Raw genomic sequence first — 21,004 nt, forward strand, 5'->3', positions numbered from 1 at the left:
TGAAATGGTATTTTAGAAATATTAATTAAATGATATTATGTAGGATAAATTGAGGATAAGGGAGGAGAGGCTAATTAGGCAGTCATTACATTTAAGTGAAAAATAATAGCCAGCATTATTCCATGGCAGAATGGAAAGAAAGCTGTAGGTGTGAGTAATCATATGAATAAAACTTTGTAGAGGGAGAGCGTTGAAGTAGAAATAATCACAAGGGGTTTTAAAAATCAGCATTATTAAAATATAATTAAAATAGATACAATTTATCCATTTTAAATGTTCAGTTTGATGAGTTTTGGCAAATGCACACATACTCTAACTTCTGCCACAATCATGATATAGAACAATTTCTTCACCCCAGAAAGTTCCCTTTTATTTCTCTACAGATAATCCTCTCCCTCAAGCCCTGACCTGGCAACCTCTGATCTACCTCCTGTCACCAGGTTTTTGCAATTTTTTTTTTTTTTTTGCCTTTTCTAGAATTTCCTGTAAATGGAATCTTATGATCTTATGCTTCTTTCACTTAGCATAATGCTTCTGAAATTCATCCGTGTGTTGCATGTATTAGTAGTTCCTTTCTCTTTGGTTGCGTAGTAATCCAGATCCATTCACTGGATGATGGGCATTGGGTTGTCTTCAGTTTTTGGATGCTATGATTAGGGCTGCTCTGGATACATATATATAATGGAATACGTATTACTTGACTTGACTATAAAAAGGAGTGGAATCTTATTATGGATTGACCTAGAGCAGCCGTGGGCAAACTACGGCCTGCGGGCCTGATCCTGCCCGTTTGAAATGAATAAAACTAAAAAAAAAAAGACCGTACCCTTTTATGTAATGATGTTTACTTTGAATTTATATTAGTTCACACAAACACTCCATCCATGCTTTTGTTCCAGCCCTCCGGTCCAGTTTAAGAACCCGTTGTGGCCCTCGAGTCAAAAAGTTTGCCCACCCCTGACCTAGAGAGTATTATGCTAAGTGAAATAAATAAGTCAGACAAAGGAAGACAAATACCATATGATTTCACTTATATGTGGAATCTAAAGAACAGAATAAAGGAAGTAACAAAACAAAAACAGACTCAAAGTGGCTGTATCATTTTGCACCAGCTATGTAAGAGTGTTTTAATTCTTCCTCTTGTTAACACTTGGTATTACCAGCCTTTTTAATTTTAGCGAATAATAAAGTTTTAAGGCAGGGAAATAGAATGAATAAAATGAGAGCATCAAGTGGGAGAAGTTAATTTATAGACGAGTGACAGTGGGGATGGCTTGCAGTTTGAGTATGGAGTATAGGCTGACTCTGAGTGGAAAAAGACAGACCTCAGGGGTTCTACAACTTCTGTGATAGGACTTTGAATAGAATGGCACTTTCGAGTTAGAGAGTCATGAATTTGAAGATTGGCTCTGTTACTTTCTGTATGAGCCTAAACAAGTTATTTATCCTTTCCAAGCTTTAGTTTTCTCCATTTGTCAAATGTGAAATAATGGATAGTTGTAGGTACTAATGGAAATTAGCATTCAGTGAATGGTAACTATCATCATCATCATTGATACTTAAATATAATTTTATGCCCCTTTAACTTGTGACTTTCTTATAAATATCTGCATGTTTTTCCTTCCTAACTGATCTCTTCCCCACTGTTTTTATTCCCTATCACAATTGTCAGAGTGATTTTGTTAAGCACTAGTCTTGTCAGGTTACTTCCCTGATCTAATCTTTTCAGTGGCCTCTACAAGTGGGTACTTCCACTCATCCTTGTCTGCGCACAAATATTAGTTTTTGTCTGTGAGTTTTTATATTCTTCCTATTAGGTCCTCTGTTAAAAACATCTCAGTACCATTTACATTTTTCTTTCTACCATTTATCACAAATAATTGTTTAATTTTTCTCCTCTCCTCAGTATTATTAAATCCATGAAGTCTGGCACTTGATAGGCGCTCAGTAAATTTGTTGAGTAGATTATCTTGTTTTAAATTCCTTGAGGACAAAACTTAAATTCCTTCTGGCACTTAACATATTGCTTTCTGTAGCATAAGTTCTTTTTTTAAAAAAAAAAAATATATATTTTTTATTGATGTCAGAGAGGAAGGGAGAGAGAGAGTGGGATAGAAACATCAATGATGAGAGAGAGTCATTGATCAGCTGCATCCTGCATGCACCCTACTGGGGATCAAACCCAAAACCACAGCATGTGTCCTGACCAGGAATTGAACCATGGCCTTCTGGTTCATGGGTTGACGCTCAAACCACCAAGCAACACCAGCCTGGCTGTTTCACTTTTTAAAAAAATTTTATTTGGAAAGAATTATAATAGACTCACAAGAAGCTGCAGATAATAGTGCAGAGAGGTCCCTTATACCCATCATCCAGTTTCTCCCAGTAGTAATATCTTTTATGTAAGTAGAATTATCAAAACTAGGAAATTGACACTGGCACAATACAATTAACTGTAATACAGAGCTTATTCAAATTTCACCAGTTTTTGCATGTACTCATTTTTTTATTTTCTTGAATGTCTATGTGTATAATTATATGGCAGTTTTAAAAATAAGAGTATTTTGGTTTCTTGGAAAGTTGCAAAGCTAATACAAAGAATTCCTATATAGTCCTTCACCACTCTTCCCGAGAACATCTTACAGCTAGCTGTATAGTACATTTGTTACCTTAACAAACCAACATTGGTTAGTTTTTTCGGACACCATCCAGAGTACAGCAGCACACTTAGTCATTATGTCTCTTGAGGCTCACCTAGACTGTGACAGTTTTATATTTTCTTTGTGGGTTTTTTTTATTATTGATTTCAGAGAGGAAGGGAGAGGGAGAGAGCGGTAGAAACATCAATGATGAGAGAGAATCATTGATCAGCTGCCTCCTGCATGCACCATACTGGGGATCACCTGCAATCCGGGCATGTACCCTGACTGGGAATTGAACCTGGGACCCTTCAGTCTGCAGGCCAGTGCTCTATCCACTGAGCAAAACCAGATAGGGCTTTCCTTGTTTTTTATAATCTTGACAGCTTTGAGGAATACTGGTCAGTTATTTATAGAATATTTCTCAAATTAGTTTGTTTGATGTTTTTCTCATGGTTTAGTTTGTCATGATGCTTTTCTCATTGTTAACCCATAACTGGGATTATAGGCTTTTGCGAGAAAGAGCACAAAGGTAAAGTGCCATTTTTATCACATGATGTCAATATACTATCAACATGGCTTGTCATTGTTGATGTTGACCTTGATCACCTGGCTGAGGTAATGGTGGCCAGGTTATTTACTGTAAGGTTACTTTGGCTGCTCTTTTTCATACTCTGCTCCTTGGGAGCAAGTTCCTAAGCACAACTTACATTCAAGATGTCAGAGGACTTAAATTCAACCTCCTGGAGGGGAGATTGCCTACAGAAATTATTTGGGATTCTTCCAACATGTATTTTTCAACGTTATGGAAATAGCATGAGTACTGAATCAGTCTAACATATTTGTTCTTTGCAGGGTGGGAAACCCCGTAAACACCGGAAGGATCGGCTACAAGATTTAATTGATATAGGCTTTGGCTATGATGAGACAGATCCATTTATTGATAACTCAGAGGCTGTGAGTAATGCATCTTTAATATATCAGTAATTATTTGTCTGGAATAGTAGGAGTCAAGGGTAAGGTAAAGTAAGTAAAATAATTCAGTGAATGTTTTTACAAACTGATACCCTGTTGATATACATTTAAAATGTTTCTAGTTTTATACACCTATAAATAATTGAGCATCTGTGTACACTTTGTGTACTTGAGTAAATATATATGTAAGGTAATTATAGAGTGCAAATATATGTGTAGGATAAATTTCTAGCAGTGGAATTTATTGACCAAAGGGTATTTATATCTTAAATTTTTATTGATATTCCCAAACTTGGGCAAGGTGTGTTTTCAAATGACTTCCATATAAGTATCATGTGATCTTGAGAATTGGAGCTACTGGGTTAAAGTTAATCTGGAGACATCTTTAAAATGTACTTGACTTTGATTTTTTTTTTTAAATATATTTTATTGATTTTTTACAGAGAGGAAGGGAGAGGGATAGAGAGTTTGAAACACCGATGAGAGAGAAACATCGATCAGCTGCCTCCTGCACACCCCCCACCGGGGATGTGCTCTCAACCAAGGTACATGCCCTTGACTGGAATCAAACCTGGGACCCCTCAGTCCACAGGCCGACGCTCCATCCACTGAGCCAAACCAGTTAGGGCAAGACTTTGATTTTTTTATTGCTGCCAAGACTTATTACAATGGCGGTAATTTAATGCCAGCCTTTTACCAGCCTGTTTCAGTCAAGCCCTATGCCTTTTCCCCTGGAACTCTCTTTCTCTTATAAAAAGGAAGGGAATTTAAGAGAGCATTTAAAGCCTATGGCAGTCCGTTGATCCCATAGCAAATGAAGGAGGGTATGTCATGTTTTGGGTAGGTAAGGTATATCTTCTCAGTGTATTAGAGTAGTCTAAATAATGTTGTTATGATATTCTTTTCAGTGCACAGTGATTACGTAGGATATAGAGAAAGTGACACTGAAGTGATTATTATACTACCCATAAATTAATACGTCTTTTTCCTGTTATGACAGTGCTTGGTTGCATAGATGGCGACAGGGCATATCGTGTGGTAGGAGAGAGTGATAGGATGGGCTTCCAGCATGAGACATTCTGGAGACCCTGTCATACTTCTAAGTTACTTTGGTGCCCTGACATAAACTGGTTAACCTACCAGGCAGCCTGGTTTGTAGCAGTAAAATACTGACCGTACCCTTTAGAGTAGAGGTTGTCAATGAGTAGGTTAGGCCATGGCATATTGTCAAGAGTCTTGACCTTGATTCGGAACTCAAGTCAAAAGTCCTAGATTCTAGACCTGACTCAGTTTCTAATTTGCCATAGACCCAGAGCAGGTCTTTTAGCATCATCCACTTTGCTATGATTGACTTGTCCAGCAGAATTACTCTGAGACTCCAATAAGATAATGACATGCTGAAAAGTGTAAAGCATGAAAAAAGCATTAAAGCCAACATTATATGTAAAACAGATTGAATTCAAAATAACCCAAGAAGGAACTTAGTCATATATAAATGGACATTTCATGTACTGCGGCATTTTTTAAAATTAATAAACTTAATTTAATAGCAATTTTAGGTTCACAGCAAAATTGAGCAAAAGGTACAGAGATTTCCCATATATTCCCTGTCCTCACACATATACAGCCTCCCCCATAATCAGCACTCCCCCACCAGAGTGGTACATTAGTTACAGGGAACCTATATTGACACATCATCACCCAAAGTCCATAGTTTACTTTAGGGTTCGCTCTTGGTGGGTTTTGACGAATGTATAATGACAAGTATCCACCATTATAGTACCTTACAGAATAGTTTCACTGCCCTAAGAAATCTCTGCCCTGCCTATTTGTGCTTCCCTATGCCCTGGCAACCACTAATCTTTTTACTGTCTCCATAATGGGTTTTGCCTTTCACAAAAAGCATCTTAAGTATCTCCTTTTGTAGTATTCAGAATTTTCAAATAAAGTGTTTTGCAAACTGACTTTTGCAGTCCATAATTGGATTATATATCAATTTAGAGAGGGACCAGCATTTTTAAAGAAAGTGAGATAGAAAATAATAGGAGCTGTCATGGTAAACCACTGATTGGCTCTGTGATTTTGTTGATGTGCATGTGTGTGTTCATGTGCACTGAATTTTGATGTTGATGTGTAATGTATTTTTCACCTGGTTGTGGTAAAGAAAATTTGAAAGCTACAGCTTTAATAAATAAGGATAAATTTTGTAGGTATAAGTTGTATAAAAGTTATATAATTACTTACATTATAGAATAAGCTAGGTCACTGTTTTATAACAGAAAATCAAACTCAAAGTTCTGGTTGTTTAATGACAAGCAAGTAATTGTATATTGTTGTCTTTAACAAATTATTTGGTTCTTTTTATGAGATAATTCAAACATAAAATAGTGTGATCCAACTAAATGATTCGCTGTTCTTATCATTGATTATGTTGCCAGTAGGCTTTTACTGTTCTTATATTATTTGATAGAGAGTGAAAATAATCTGGTTATAATTAATTTTCAGAATCATGTACTACTTATTGCTATAAATACATGAAAATAAATGACATTGAAGATATTTTTAGTCTCACACTTAAATGCTGCCAAATTTTTAAAAGACTGAAAGAAAATTTTTTTATTATTAATAAATAATAATACCAGACATGAGTAACACTTTTATTTAGATTGTCTTTTTAATTTCACTAGAACTTTCCTCTTGTTTTACATTTCCAAAATATTGATGTTAAGTGATTTGCTTTGGGTCACAATAACTAATCATTGGCAAAGGATTTGAATCCAAGCCTTCTGATTCTCAAGTTCAGTGTTCCATTGGATCTTAGCACATTCTACCTGAAAGAATAAATTACATTTGCATAGAGAATTTGTTCTCCTGAAGAGTGCTCTGGTAGGGAAAGTTCAGCAGAGTACCGAAGAAGACACATGTTAAGCACATCCACCTGCTTGATAACTTAGTGATGAGGGTGTTTCCCAGGTGAGAAGCTGCTTGGTGTCGTGGATGGTGGGGAGTCAGCCAGTAACTCTGCCATAAACTAATGAAATTACTCTGGCAAGGTTCTTGACTGCTCTGAATCTGGTTTTCAAATGGGAAAATATTTGTCTTCCTTACCTCACAAGGGTGTCTGGAAGACCAAGTGAAACAGTGTATAAGAAGAAGAATTGCCAAAACCGGTTTGGCTCAGTGGATAGAGCGTCGGACTGCGGACTGAAGGGTCCCAGGTTCGATTCCGGTCAAGGGCATGTGCCTGGGTTGCGGGCATATCCCCAGTGGGAGATGTGCAGGAGGCGGCTGATCGATGTTTCTCTCTCATCGATGTTTCTAACTCTCTATCTCTCTCCCTTCCTCTCTGTAAAAAATCAATAAAATATATTTAAAAAAAAAAAAAGAAGAAGAATTATAAATGATAAAGCAGTGTACAAGTATCTGTAAGTGAAAGTACAGGTGTATTTATCTTATCTTAATTACACATTTTCAAAGTAATTATGAAATAAAAGTCTTTTCACTTTTAATCCTTTACTCCTTCCATCAGTCCTTTACTTGTAGATATTACTAGACCCCTTCTGAAAGTCTTACCTATAGATCTTTATGTGGCCCATGGAGTGGAGCAACAAGAAAGGACTTCATGGATTTTTTTTCTTTTCCATTTTCCATATAATTTAAAAGAACACATGTTAAAATCAGAACTTTTGTACTTAACTTTAGTATTCTTATAGTAACTAGTATGTTGTATAGATTTCTTGCCATTGGCAAAGAACTTCCTTTAAAAATCTGACTTCCATGCCCTGACCGGTTTGGCTCAGTGGATGGAGCGTCGGCCTTCGGACTGAAGGGTCCCGGGTTCGATTCCGGTCAAGGGCATGTACCTTGGTTGCGGGCACATCCCCAGTAGGGGGTGTGCAGGAGGCAGCTGATCGATGTTTCTCTCTCATCGATGTTTCTGGCTCTCTATCCCTCTCCCTTCCTCCCTGTAAAAAAATCAATAAAATATATTTAAAAAAGAAAATCTGACTTCCTTAAAGACTAGTTATATAATAAGAACCCTTAAGTAGAGTTCTGGAGACTTCAGGTAGCAGATATCTCGTTTCTGTTAGATAAGTAGTTCCTTTTTTCTCTCCCACTATAAATGCCTTCATTTGGTTAAGATTGACCATTTAATGGTTGCATTTTGTCCATCTTCATCAAGTGAGATATGATAAGCTTTAAAATTCAGATTTAGAGGACATCAGCTTTAAGGATATTCTAGGTCAGACCTTTAGTCTGATTTAGGCAATTTGAGTCTCTTGCTCCAAGCAAGGTGCGTAGCTCATTAGCCCCAGCGTGTGCTTACTGAACTCGGCAGTTCCTTTCCTGCTTCCCTTTAAATCATGTACATGCTGTTTTCCTTTTGAACGTTTAAAATTTTTTCTCCACGTAGAAACTTAGAGCTAAGACAAAAGAAATAATTTTGTTACTTTTTTTCTTTTCTTAAACATTTTATGCATTTATAGTGGTTTTCCTTGTTAACCTTGTTATTTTTTATAATCTCCTTATGAATAAAATTATATACTAATGTAGTAGGAAATGAAATTTATTATTTGTCTGGGCTTTATTTCTTTCTTTCTTTTAAAATCCTCACTCAAGGATATTTTCCCATTGATTTTTAGAGAGAGTGGAAGAGAGAGGGAAAGATAGACAGAAATATCGATGTGAGGGAAACACATTGATCGGTTGTCTCCTGTAAGAGACCTGACCAGGGCCTGGGCCAAGGAGGATCCTGCACCCCAGGTTCGTGCCCTTGACCAGAATCGAACCAAGGACCCTTTGGTCCACAGGCCAACACTCCATCCACTGAGCCAAACCAGCCAGGGCTGCCTGGACTTTTAGTTATCTGTTTTAACTTGTTTGAATTTCTCATCAGAATTATTGTCATTAAAAATAGTAGCAGCTGCCGAAACCGGTTTGGCTCAGTGGATAGAGCGTCGGCCTGCGGACTGAAAGGTCCCAGGTTCGATTCCGGTCAAGGGCATGTACCTGGGTTGCGGGCACATCCCCAGTGGGAGATGTGCAGGAGGCAGCTGATCGATGTTTCTCTCTCATCGATGTTTCTAACTATCTCTCTCCCTTCCTCTCTGTGAAAAATCAATAGAATATATTTAAAAAAAAAAAAAAATAGTAGCAGTGATCCTTAAATTTTTCTCAGTAGATGATATATTTAGAATTTGTTCCATTGTTCCAGAAGTGCCTTTCTAATAAATGCTGAATGATTAGAGCTCATTTTTATTCTAGATACTAACTTTCTAAACTTATTCCAGAAACATACTCATTGCTGTTAGTTTTTGCAGTTAGGATTTAAGGAAGATGCTGACATGGTGATTGAATTTATTTGACATATTTATAGAATTAAAGATAATAGGATATATATGAAACTTTTTTTTCTTAATCTAGTATGATGAATTAGTTCCTGCTTCTCTAACAACAAAATATGGAGGATTTTATATCAACACTGGCACTCTACAGTTTCGCCAAGCTTCAGATACTGAAGAAGAAGATATTACAGACGACCAAAAGCACAAACCATCCAAAGTGAGTTTATTCAAAATTGCAACAGTAATGAGAGCATTCAATTACTAAGATATGCTTTTTGAATTTTACTTGTGCTTTACACTGTGACTAGAAGGGAAAATAAATTGCTAACCATTCTTTAATGAATCCATAGTTAATTACATGCTTTAAAGTAAAATTATGTAAATATGGGGAAGTGATATTTACATCATAGAACTATATTTTAAAAATTTCTCTCTACGTATGTTGTCTAATAATCTGTTTCTGGGATATGGTTAAGTTTCCAGGATATAATATGTTAAGTCTTGGTATAGAAATGACTTAATAACCATTACTTTTTCTAAGATAAAATTTTTAAAGCAAATTCTATAGAATGTATATATTGTATTTGGGAAATGGAGAGAGTGTCCTTAGATAAGTGTTCTTTGAAGTGTGGCAAAGATGTACCAAAATCACCAAAATGTTTGTTAAAAATACAGATTATAAGGACCTACCACAGATAATTGAATCTAAACTGGGGTGGGAGTGCTCATGGACCACAAGAATCTGCATTTTCTTTTTTATATGTTTTTATTGATTTCAGGGGTGTGGGGAGAAGGAGAGAGAGAGAGAGATAGAAACATCAGTGATGAGAGAGATTCATTGATGGGTTGCCTCCTGCACACCCCCTACTGGGAATCAAGCCCAAAACTCAGGCATGTGCCCTGACCAGGAATCAAACCAGGACCTCCTGGTTCACAGGTTGACGCTCAACCACTGAGCCACACCAGCTGAGCAAAATCTGCATTTTTAAAAATTAATGCAGACTGAAATTTGAGAAAAAACACTGCCCTTGGTGCTGAGTCACTAGCATCAGAGAAAAGCATTGATACTTAGATAAGTGATGCATTCTTTTATCATTTTGCAGATTCCTAAAATAAAAGAAGACAGCATTGAGATAAAGAAGCGGAAGCGGAAAGAGGAAGGAGAAAAGGATAAGAAGCCAAGGAAAAAAGTACCCAAACAACTGGGGTATGTGAAATTAAACATAAGAGAATCATTGTCACAGTGTGACTCGTTCTCCTTTTAGAAAGGTATATTTAGCATTAAATAATGTAGCTCAGCTGGGTCTAATTTAATTCAGTATTTATGAATACCAATGACCTATTAACTTATATTTTGATAATATTGTATCTATCCTATCTAATAATAGACAAACATGGCAATTAACCGTACCTCCGACACACTTCCCATTGGCTAATCAGGGTGATATGCAAATTAACTGCCAACAAAGATGGCAGCCGGCAGCCAGGCAGCTGAAGCAAACAGGAGGCTTGCTTGCTCCAGTGATGGAGGAAGGTTTCCCACCTGCTGCTGCTGGGCTCTCAGCTTGTACTCTCAGCAACTATGTTGCAATTATAGAAGCAAAACCATCCCCAGAAACCTGCTTTCAGCCAGCCGGGCTTCAGCCAGCAGGACCGCAACAGTGTTTCAATTATAGAACAAACCCAGATACCTGCTTTCAGCAGCCGAGGTCTCAGAGCTGCAGCCGGGCCGCAGAGCTCAAGCCGGCTCTCAGCTCCAGTGACAGCCATAGAAGGTAAATAAATCCCAGAATAAAAGAAAAAAAGGAGAGGTTGGGAGCTTCAGTCGCCCGCCAGCCTGAAAACAGCTCTCAGCCCCTCACCCAGACCGGCCAGGCACCCCAGTGGGGACCCCCACCCTGAAGCAACAAGATAGCGGCTAATTTGCATACTGAAGGCAGGCGGCAGCAGGCAAGGCTGTCCATGGTCCTGGACCCGGATCCGTGACCTGGCAGGCGGGGGGCAGTGCTTGAGGCTGTCTGCGGTCCTGGGACCTGGATCTGTGACCCTACCGAGCAGGGGGCAGTGCTTGAGGCTGTCCACGGTCCCAGGACCCAGAGCTGTGACCCTGCTGGGCGGGTGGCAGGCTTGAGGCTGTCCACGGGACCAAGACACGGATCTGTGACCCTTCCTGGTGGGGCGGCAGCTCACACAGGGGCGGATCGGCCGGGGTTGGGCAGGGCAGGACACCTGGATTCCGCCCAGCCCCAGTCACTCTGGGCAGGTGAGCAGTGCAGAGAGCCTCTGGACAGGGGAGGCAGGCCGGCGGAGGGCGGCCTGTACTCCCCACATGGCTGTGGTGACAGCTGTGAGCGCGCCAAGCGGAGCCTGTAGGCTGAGCTGAAGTAGCGCCTAGAGGCCATCAGCACCCAGGAGTGGCTGCACAAGATCCGCCTCCTGGCCCAGAAGGTGCAGGATCGCAGGGACAGCCACCGTGGCGGGCCAGACTGATGTCCTCCTGGCCTCACCACAGGGGTTTGCGGATCTGCAAAGCCAGAGGCCTCCGGTGTGCACATCCCCCCCGGCATGCGAACATCCCCCAGCACACTGTCACCCTCCCACGCCTGCAACAGTTGCAAACCAAGGCGTGCACAAGTTCCCCCCGCCTCTCCGCCACACTTCCACCAACCCAGCATGCCTAACACCCCCACAGGATGTGCACACATCCCCTCTGATGCGCTCACGTCCTTTGGAGAGTGGGTGTTCTGGGTGCTGAGGGTGGGCACCTGTGAGATGACAGTGAGAGGGCGGAGTGGTGATGACCTGTTCCCACGGAGGCCAGTGCAGCTACGAGATCACCTCTGGGGGGTTAATGCAGGTGCTGAGGCGGGAGCAGGTGCAGACAGACACACCTGGTGGGCGCAGGCGGCCCTCGCTGAGTTGCCTTCGGTCAGAGGTGGAGAGGAATTCCGTCCTCTCAGTGAAACAGTGGGATAGTTGGGGCGACTGTAGAGGAGGAATGTGCACTTTGGGTGCCAGCACCCATGAGCAAAGGCTGCTCTGACTGAGCCTCGCTTGCTTGGGGCCTAGCGCATTCCTGCCGGGCAGTGGGTGACAGGACGTCCTTTTCCGAATTAATGAGAGAAAACGTTGATTCTCCTGCTGCCCACGAAGGTGGAAAGTGAAGTGGGGAGTGAGCGAGGTTCCCTGTCTGGGGGTCCCAAATCTGCTCTTGGTTTCTTTCACCGCTGATTAGAGATATACAGGGTGTCCCCCTAAAATGTATACACACTTTGAATACCTACTAATTCCAGTGGTTTTAAGCGTAAGAAAGAAACAACAATGGAGCTGTTATCTGTTAAAAGTGTGGGCACAAACAGGCAGTCGGACATTGCCTGAGGGGTCTCAGATTGGAGAGGGTTAAGGCCAGACTGAGGGGCCCCTCCCCCCCCACCCCGGTACATGAATTTCGTGCACCAGGCTACTAGTATATATATAAATGACCAAACAACCGGTCAACTGGTTGCTGTGATGCACACTGACCACCAAGGGTCAGCTGCTCAACACAGGCCAGGCCGAGGGACCCCACTGGTGCATGAATTTGTGCACCAGGCCTCTAGTTTATTAATAAGTAGAAGGATTTGTCATCTTAGAGCAGGGGTGGGGAACGTCCGGCCTGCAGGCCATTTAAGGCCCTCGAAATTATTTGGTCTGGCCTTGCCAAATATAGCAGGATAATTTTTTTTTAGGGGTTTGTATAAAGTGTTGAAAACTTTATTTTATGTAATAGCAGGTTAATTTTTAAGTTGATAATTTTGTATGGCCCGTGAATAAAGTTATAAATATCCAAATGGCCCTTGGCAGAAAAAAGGTTCCTCACCCCTGCCTTAGAGCCTCACAGTGTATTAGATCAGATTTAGAAATTGGTTCATTAAGTATTTTGCTTATTACAACATTTTACCAGTAAGAATTAGTTTGAAAAGAAGGTATAACATTTAACAAATGATTTTAATCTTTTTGTACTAAAACTAAACTTAGATGCCTGGAGATTGAGGATTGGCAGTAGTCTATGTGTAAACGAGTTATATTGTGTTAATATAAAACAGTCATTTATTTTATTTATGTATCCTTAACACTTGTGACTTTAGCTAATGTGATTTTGCCTCTAAAAACCAAGTAGAATTTCTCAGAAAACATCAGTCATAAGAATAAAATGTTTGTACCATGTAATCATAAAATTACCAATTGCCCCTATCTCTCTATGGCTTTTTAAAAATACTAAGTTACAGAAACTTGAGAAGCTGGGTATTTCTCCTCTCCTTACCAAGGCAGTACATCTGAATTTTGGGCTATCGATATCCAAAAATTTGATGTAGGGAGGTATTTATACCCTCCTGAGCATGAGATTATAGTGACATTTGAGTTAGTAAGAAATTGTTAAGCCCTGGCTCCTGTGGCTCAGTTGATTGGGCATTGTCCTGAGCACTGAAAGGTTGCAGGTTCATTTTCTGGTCAGGGCACATGGCTGGGTTGTGGGCTCAATCCCCAGTAGGATGTCCCAAAAAAACATATGCATACTTTGAATAATTATAAAGGCAGTGTTTATTAAAATACATTTCATTTTCAAAATGTAATAGAAATCAGCTTTTAAAGTGTGTATACATTTTTTGGGGACACCCTGTGTGTGTGTGTGTGTGTGTGTGTGTGTGTGTGTGTGTGTGTGTAACTAAAGGTTGTTTTAAGTGATTAGTATTTACTGGAGGCCCAGTGCATGAATTTCAGATCAGATAGGATCTAGATCAAGAGCATGGTGATGGTTGAAAGCTCACAGATCCCTCAGCCCAGCCTGCACCCGCTCACAGTCCAGGAGCCCTCGGGGATGTCTGACTGATGGCTTAGGGGAGTGGGCCTAAGCCGGCAGTTGGACATCCTTAGCACTACCCCAGAGGCAGGAGAGGCTCCCGCCACCGCCGCTGCACTTGCCAGTCGTGAACCTGGCTCAGGGCTTCCGGCTGAGTGGCACTCCCCCTGGTGGTCAGTGCTCATCATAACAACCGGTCATTCTGCATATTAGCCTTTTATTATATAGAACAAGTAAGCTTCTTTAGGAATAAAAACTATACACAGTGCCTTTTATTGAATTTACTAGAGGCCCAGTGCACGAATTTGTGCATGGGTGGGGTCCAGCAAGCCCTGCCCCAATCGGGGTGGGAAGGTGATCAGGGGCAGGGCCAGCTGGGTGGAGGGGTCACAGGAGGTTGGCTGGCCGGCCCCGCCCCCGATTGGGCGATTGGGCATCTGATCGGGGCCAGGCTGGCTGGGGGGAGGGTCCACAGGAGGTTGGCAAAGGGCTCCACCCCCATAGGGGTGGGAAGACCAATCGGGCCGGCCAGGGAGAGGGGCTGTGGGAGGTTGGCTGTCCAACCCTGCCCCAGATCTGGCCTGGGAGAGCCCCCCCCACCCCCACCCCCCCCATCAGGCCAGTTGGCTGGCTGCAGTGCGTATCATAGCAACCAGTTCTGGTCGTTCCAGTGTTCCGGTTGCTTGGCTTTTATATAAATAGATCATTTTCTCAAATTTATAATCTATTCATTGAGTAAATATTTGTTAAGTACCTATTGTATACCAGACACTCTTCTGGTTGTATGTGTATATAAGAGTAAATGAAACATGGGCCTACCTTCAAGGTTCTAACAATCTTTTAGGTTCTATAAGTACATGTTAGAAACATATAAACCATAGAATTTAGAAAAGATTTCTTATCTAGCTGATTGCCTCACACAGCTGTTCCTGGAATGGAAAGTGAAAAATGACCAGAAGGTAGTAGCAGATCGAATAGGATCTAGTTAGAGAGCATGGTGATGGTTGAAGGCTCACAGATTGATACACAGGATTTTGTATTTCTTTGGCAGTTGGTAGCACAGCCTCCAGGGATACAAGTTTGAAGGTGTACTAGGTGGGCTTCTCTGGTTGTAAAGCAACTGTTTTCAGCAGAAGTACATTTCTTTACTTGGTTAATTGTTTAGGTAACTACTTTATAGGTGTGCTAAAGAATGTGAACAGTCCAAAAGGAATAGTAAGTTAAACTTAGTATACTTTAGTAAACCTGAGCTGCTTTCATTTTTTTTCTCTTGACTTTATTCCTTTTATTTTCTTCACTCTAATGTTCACTTACTTATCTACCTTTCATAAGCAACAATCCAGATGATGATGAAGATGATATTGTTATAATTTAACTAGAGACCTGATGCACGAAATTTGTGCAAGAGTAGGCCTCCCTTCTCCTGGCTGCCCACCCAGGCTTCCCTTGCAGCCCCGGCTGCGTCCGGAAGGTCGTCCCAAAGGACGTCCGGAAGTACATCCAGTCTGATTAGCATATTATGCTTTTATTATTATAGATTATTATAGATAAGTGATTTACTTTCCTGCCTGTCAAATGATAATCTGTGCCTGCTTATTTACATGGGGCTTTAATCTTGAAAATCATACGTAGCCTAACTGATTACTTTTTTTTTTCACAGAGTTGTAGCTCTGAATTCACACAAGTCTGAAAAAAAGAAGAAACGTTACAAAGATTCTCTTTCTCTAGCTGCCATGATACGAAAATTTCAGAAAGAGAAGGATGCATTAGAGAAGGAATCTAACCCTAAAGTCTCAGTGAACTTAATGAGCACCTCTTTGAATAAACCCCCCTCCGCTGCTGTAACATTGGGAAATGATGTCTCCGACTTAAACATGAACAGTGCTGATCCGGACCTTCCCATTTTTGTTAGCACAAATGAACATGAACTCTTTCAAGAAGCTGAAAGTGCCCTAAAGATACTAGATGATATTGACTTTGACAGATTATTGGATGCTACTTCTGATGGTAGCCCCCTCTCTGAGTCAGGGGGAGAGAATGGAAACACCACCCAGCCAACCTACGCCTCTCAGGTTATGCCCAAGGTGGTACCTATACTCCCAGAGGGTTTACCTGTCCTTCTTGAAAAACGTATTGAAGACCTCCGTGTAGTAAGTGGAATAATTCTCTTGTTTTTTGTGTGTGTTTTTATTTGTTGCACAAATACAACAATAAATGTATTTTTAAGACAAAAATAACAACTGACAATCCCAATACTCATATAAGCAACATATAATTTCTTCTTAGTTTTTGACTGTGTGCATAAACCTTTGATTTTATTTATATTTATTTAAGTATAGTTGGTATACAATATTATATTAGTTTCAGGTCTACAATACAGTGATTTGACATTTATATACTTTATGATGTCATCACACTAAACGAAGTCTAGTAATTATCCATCACTATGCAAAATTATAATATTGATGACTATATTCAACCTTCACCTTTTTCACCTATCCCCACCTCCCCTCAGCTCTGGCAACCCTCAGTTTGATCTTTATGAGTCTGTTTTTGTTTTGTTTGTTCATTTGTTTTTTTAGATTCTCCATATAAGTGAAGTCATATGGTATTTGACTTTGACTTAATTTTACTTAGCATAGTAACCTCTAGGTTCATCCATTTTGTCACAAATGGCAAGATTTCATTCTTTTTTTATTGTTGAATATTTCGTTGTATATGTAGCACGTCTTTTTTATTCTTTCCCTGGACACCTAGGTTGCTTCTGTATCTTGGCTATTGTAAATAATGCTGCAGTGAACATAGGATGCATTTATCTTTTTTAATTAGTGTTTTGAATTTTTTTAGATAAATACCCAGAAGTGGAATTTCTGGGTGATATGGGTATTTCTGTTTTTAGTTTTTTGCGTAATCTCCATACTTTTACATAGGGGTTACACCAGTTTACACTCCCACCAACGATGCACCAAGGATTCCCTTATCTCAATGTCCTCACCAACACTTGTTATTTTTTTACTTTTTTTATAATAGCCATTCTGACTGGTGTGATTTGGTATCTCATTGTGGTTTTGCTTTGCATTTCCCTGATGATTAGTGATGTCGAGCATCTTTACATGTTGGTTGGCCATTTGTATGTCTTCCTTGGAGAAATGTTCTATTCATGTTCTCTCCCATTTTTTGATCGGAGTGTTTATTTTTTTTATCTTGAGTTGTATGAGTTCTTTATATTTTGGATATTAACCCCTTATTGGATATGTCATTTGCACAAATATATTCTGTCATTTAATAGGTTGTCTTTTTGTTTTATTGATGGTATCCTAAAAAGCAGGAGCTTTTTAGTTTGATGCAGTCCCATTTGCTTATTTTTGTTGTTGTTTCTCTTCCTTGAGAGGACATAGCCAAAATGATATTACTATGACTTACGTAGAAATTTACTGCCTATCTTTTCTTCTGGAAGTTTTATGATTTCAGGTCTTATATTTAAATCTTTAGTACAGTCCCTGGCCTGGTAGTTCATTTGGTTATAGCATTGTCCCAATATACCAAGGCTACTCGAGTTTGATCTCTGGTCAAGGCACATAAAAGAATCAATCAGTGAATGCATAAATAAGTGGGACAACAAGTTGATGTTTCTGTCTTTCTCCCTCTCTCTCTAAAAGAAAAAAAAATCAATAAACATAAATAAATGATGCCCTAGTCAGTTTGGCTCAGTGGATAGAGTGGCAGCCTGCAGACTGAAGGGTCCCAGGTTCAATTCTGGTCAAGGGCTCATGCCTGGGTTGCGGGCTTGGCCCCAGTAGGGAGCGTGCAGGAGGCAGCCAATCAATGATTCTCTCATCATTGATGTTTTCATTTCTCTCTCCCTCTCCCTTCCTCTCTGAAATCAATAAAAATATATTTTTAAAAATGTTTAGTTCAGCCCTAACCAGTTTGGCTCAGTGGATAGAGCGTCAGCTTGCGGACTGCAGGATCCCAGGTTCGATTCCGTTCAAAGGGATGTACCTTGGTTGCTGGCACATCCTTAGTAAGGGGTATGCAGGCGGCAGCTGATTGATGTTTCTCTCTATCCCTCTCCCTTCCTCTCTGTAAAAAATAAATAAAATATATTTTAAAAAAATGTTTAGTTCAATTTGAGTTTATTTTTGTATATGGTATGAAGGAGTGGTACAGTTTAATTTCTTTTGCACACATCTGTCCAGTTTTCTTAGCACCACTTATTTTTGCTTCTCTATTGTTTCATTGATCTTTGTGTCTGTTTTTGTGGTAGTACCATACTGTTTGGTTATTGTAGCTTTATAAGTTGTTTGAAACCTGGGAATGTGTTATCTCCAGCTTTGTTCTTTTTTTTTTTTAATCAGCTTTATTAGTGATAATGTTTATATTTATAATTTGTTAAAATATATTTTTTATTGATTTCAGAGAGGAAAGGAGAGGGAGAGAAAGATAGAAACATTAATGATAAGAGAGAATCATTGATCAGCTGCCTCCTGCATGCCCCCTCGTAGGGATCGAGCCTGCAACCTGGGCATGTGCCTTGACCAGAAATCAAACCATGACCTCCTGATTCATGGGTTGACACTCAACCGCTCAATCAGTGAGCCACAGCGGGTGGACTAGTATGGACATTTTAATGGTATTAGTTCTTCCAATTCATTAGCATGGTATATCCTTTCATTTATTTGTGTCCTCTTTAATTTCTTAAGTTTGTAAAAGTTTTCAGAGTAAAGGTCTTTTACATCCTTGGTTAAATTTATTCCTGAGTATTTTATTATTTTTGGTGCAGTTGTGAAGAGGATTGTTTTCTTAATTTCTCTTGATCATTCGTTATTAGTGTATAGAAATGCGACAGATTTTTGTTATTATGTCATCTGCATATAGTAACAGTTTTACTTCTTCCTTTACAATTTGGATGCCTTATATTTCTTTTTCTTATCTGACTGCTGTAGCTAGGACTTCCAATACTATATTGAATAATAGTGGTGAGAGTGGGCATTCTTGTCTTGCTCCTGATTTTAGAGGAAAAGCTTCCAGCTTTTCACCACTGAGTAAGTTGTAGCTATGAATTTGACGTATGTAGCTTTTATTATGTTATGCTAATTTCGCTCTATACTTACTTTACTGAAATTTTTTTCATAAATAGATGTTAAATTTTGTCAGATGCTTTTTCTGCATCTATTGAGATGATCATGTCATTTTTATGCTTGGTTTTGTTGATTCATGTATCATGTTAATTTGTGGATATTGAACCATCCTTGCATTCCTGGTATATATCCCACTTGATCATTGTATGTAATACTTTTACTGTATTGTTGAATTTCATTTGCTAGTATTTTGTTGCTAATTTTTACATCTATGTTCATCAGTGTTATTGGCCTGCAATTCTTTGTTTTTGTAGTGCCTGTCTGATTTTGGTATTAAGATAATGCTGGCCATGTAGAATGAGTTCCTTTCTCTTCAATTTTTTCAAGGATAGGTATTAATTCTTCTTTAAATGTTTGGTAAAATCCACCTGTGCAGCTGTCTGTTCTGAACTTTTGTTTTTTGGGGGTGTTTTTTAATTACTATTTCAATATCATTACTAGTAATTAGTCTATTCAGAGTCTGATTCTTTTTGGTTCAGTCTTAAAAAGATGTATGTTTTTAGGAATTTATCCATTTCTTCTAGATTGTCCAATTTGTTGGCATATAATTGTTCATACTATTCTTTAATGATCCTTTGTATTTTTGTGGTGTTGATTGTAAACTCTTCTCTTGCATTTCTGATTTTATTTATTTGGGCTCTCTTTTTTCCTTGATGAATCAATCTGGTTAAAGGTTTGTCGATTTTGTTTATCCTTTCAAAGAACCAGCACTTAGTTTCATTGATCTTTTCTATTATGTATTTTTAGTCTCTAACTCTTATATTTCTGCTGTGATCATTATTATTTCCTTTCTTCTATATATTTTGGGTTTTGTTCTTTTTCTAGTTTTGGTATAAAGTTAAGTTGTTCATTTGGGATTTTTCTTTCTTGAGATAGGTATGTATAGCTATTAACTTTCCATCTTAGAACTGCTTTTGCTGCATCCCATAAATTTTAGGGAGTTTTGTTTTCATTTTCATTTATCTCAAAATATTTTTGAATTTCCTCTTCAATCCATTGGTTGTTACTAGCATGTTGTTTAGTCTACATGTGTTTGTGTTTTTTCCAGTTTTCTTTTTGTAGTTGATTTCTAGTTTCATATCATTGTGGTTGGAAAAAAATTCTCTATTTTCAATATTATTGAATTAATTGACACTTGTTTTGTGGCCTGATATGTGGTCAGTCTTGGAGAATATTTCATGTGCACTTGAAAAAAATGTGTATTCTGTAGTTTTTGCATGAAATGTTCTAGGATTGTCTATTAAGTTGATCTTATATGACATTTAATGTCATTATTTTATATTAATCTTCTATCTCTGATTTGCCCATTGATGTTAGAAGAGTATAAAGTCCACCAATATTGTATTGCTGTTAATTTCTCTTTCTATGCCCATTAATATTTGCTTTATATATTTATTTTTTAAAATATATTGATTTCAGAGAGGAAAGGAGAGGGAGAGAGTGATAGAGGTATCAATGATGAGAGAGAATCATTGATTGGCTGCTTCCTACACACCCCCTACTGGGAATCAAACCCACAACCCGAGCACATGCCCTTGACTGGAATCAAACCTGGGACCTTTCAGTCTGCTGGCCAATGCTCTATCCACAGAGCCAAACAGGCTAGGGCTGCTTTATGTATTTAGATGTTCCTGTGTTAGGTGAATAGATATATTTACAATTGCGGTATCTTATTGCATTGACCCATTTATCATTATGTCTCCTTTTACAGTCCTTATTTTAAAGTCTGCTTTGTCACATATAAGTATTGCTACCCCTTCTATTTGCATGTAACATCTTTTTATATCCCTTCAGTTTCAATCTGTGTGTCTTTTTATCTAAAGTGAGTATCTCATAAGCAGAACATAGGTGGGTCTTGTTTTTTATTCATTCAGCCACCCTAAGTCTTTTGATTGGAACATTTAGGCCATTTACATTTAAATAATTCTTGGAAGGCAGCTATGCTCACCACTATACCACCAAAGCAACCTACATTTAAATAATTCTTGATAGGCATGTACTTATTGTCATTGTTATTTGTTGTTGTTGTTGTTGTTGTCATTCTCTGTTACTTGTCTTGATCTC

The 21,004-nt window shown here is 39.0% G+C and overlaps 1 protein-coding gene across 2 annotated transcripts in view; it reads left to right on the forward strand.

Moving 5' to 3' along the window:
- Positions 1 to 21,004, forward strand: part of UBN2 (ubinuclein 2) — an 81,535-nt gene that overhangs the window by 21,688 nt on the left and 38,843 nt on the right. For both annotated transcript variants that reach the window (XM_081102457.1, XM_081102458.1), the window contains exons 3-6: positions 3,495 to 3,596; positions 9,039 to 9,176; positions 10,063 to 10,166; positions 15,460 to 15,949. In XM_081102457.1, the coding sequence (XP_080958583.1) occupies positions 3,495 to 3,596; positions 9,039 to 9,176; positions 10,063 to 10,166; positions 15,460 to 15,949 (834 nt within the window). The remainder of the gene's footprint in view (positions 1 to 3,494; positions 3,597 to 9,038; positions 9,177 to 10,062; positions 10,167 to 15,459; positions 15,950 to 21,004) is intronic.

This window comes from Myotis nattereri, assembly GCF_964212035.1.
Source record: "Myotis nattereri genome assembly, chromosome: 11".
Lineage (NCBI taxonomy): Eukaryota > Metazoa > Chordata > Mammalia > Chiroptera > Vespertilionidae > Myotis > Myotis nattereri.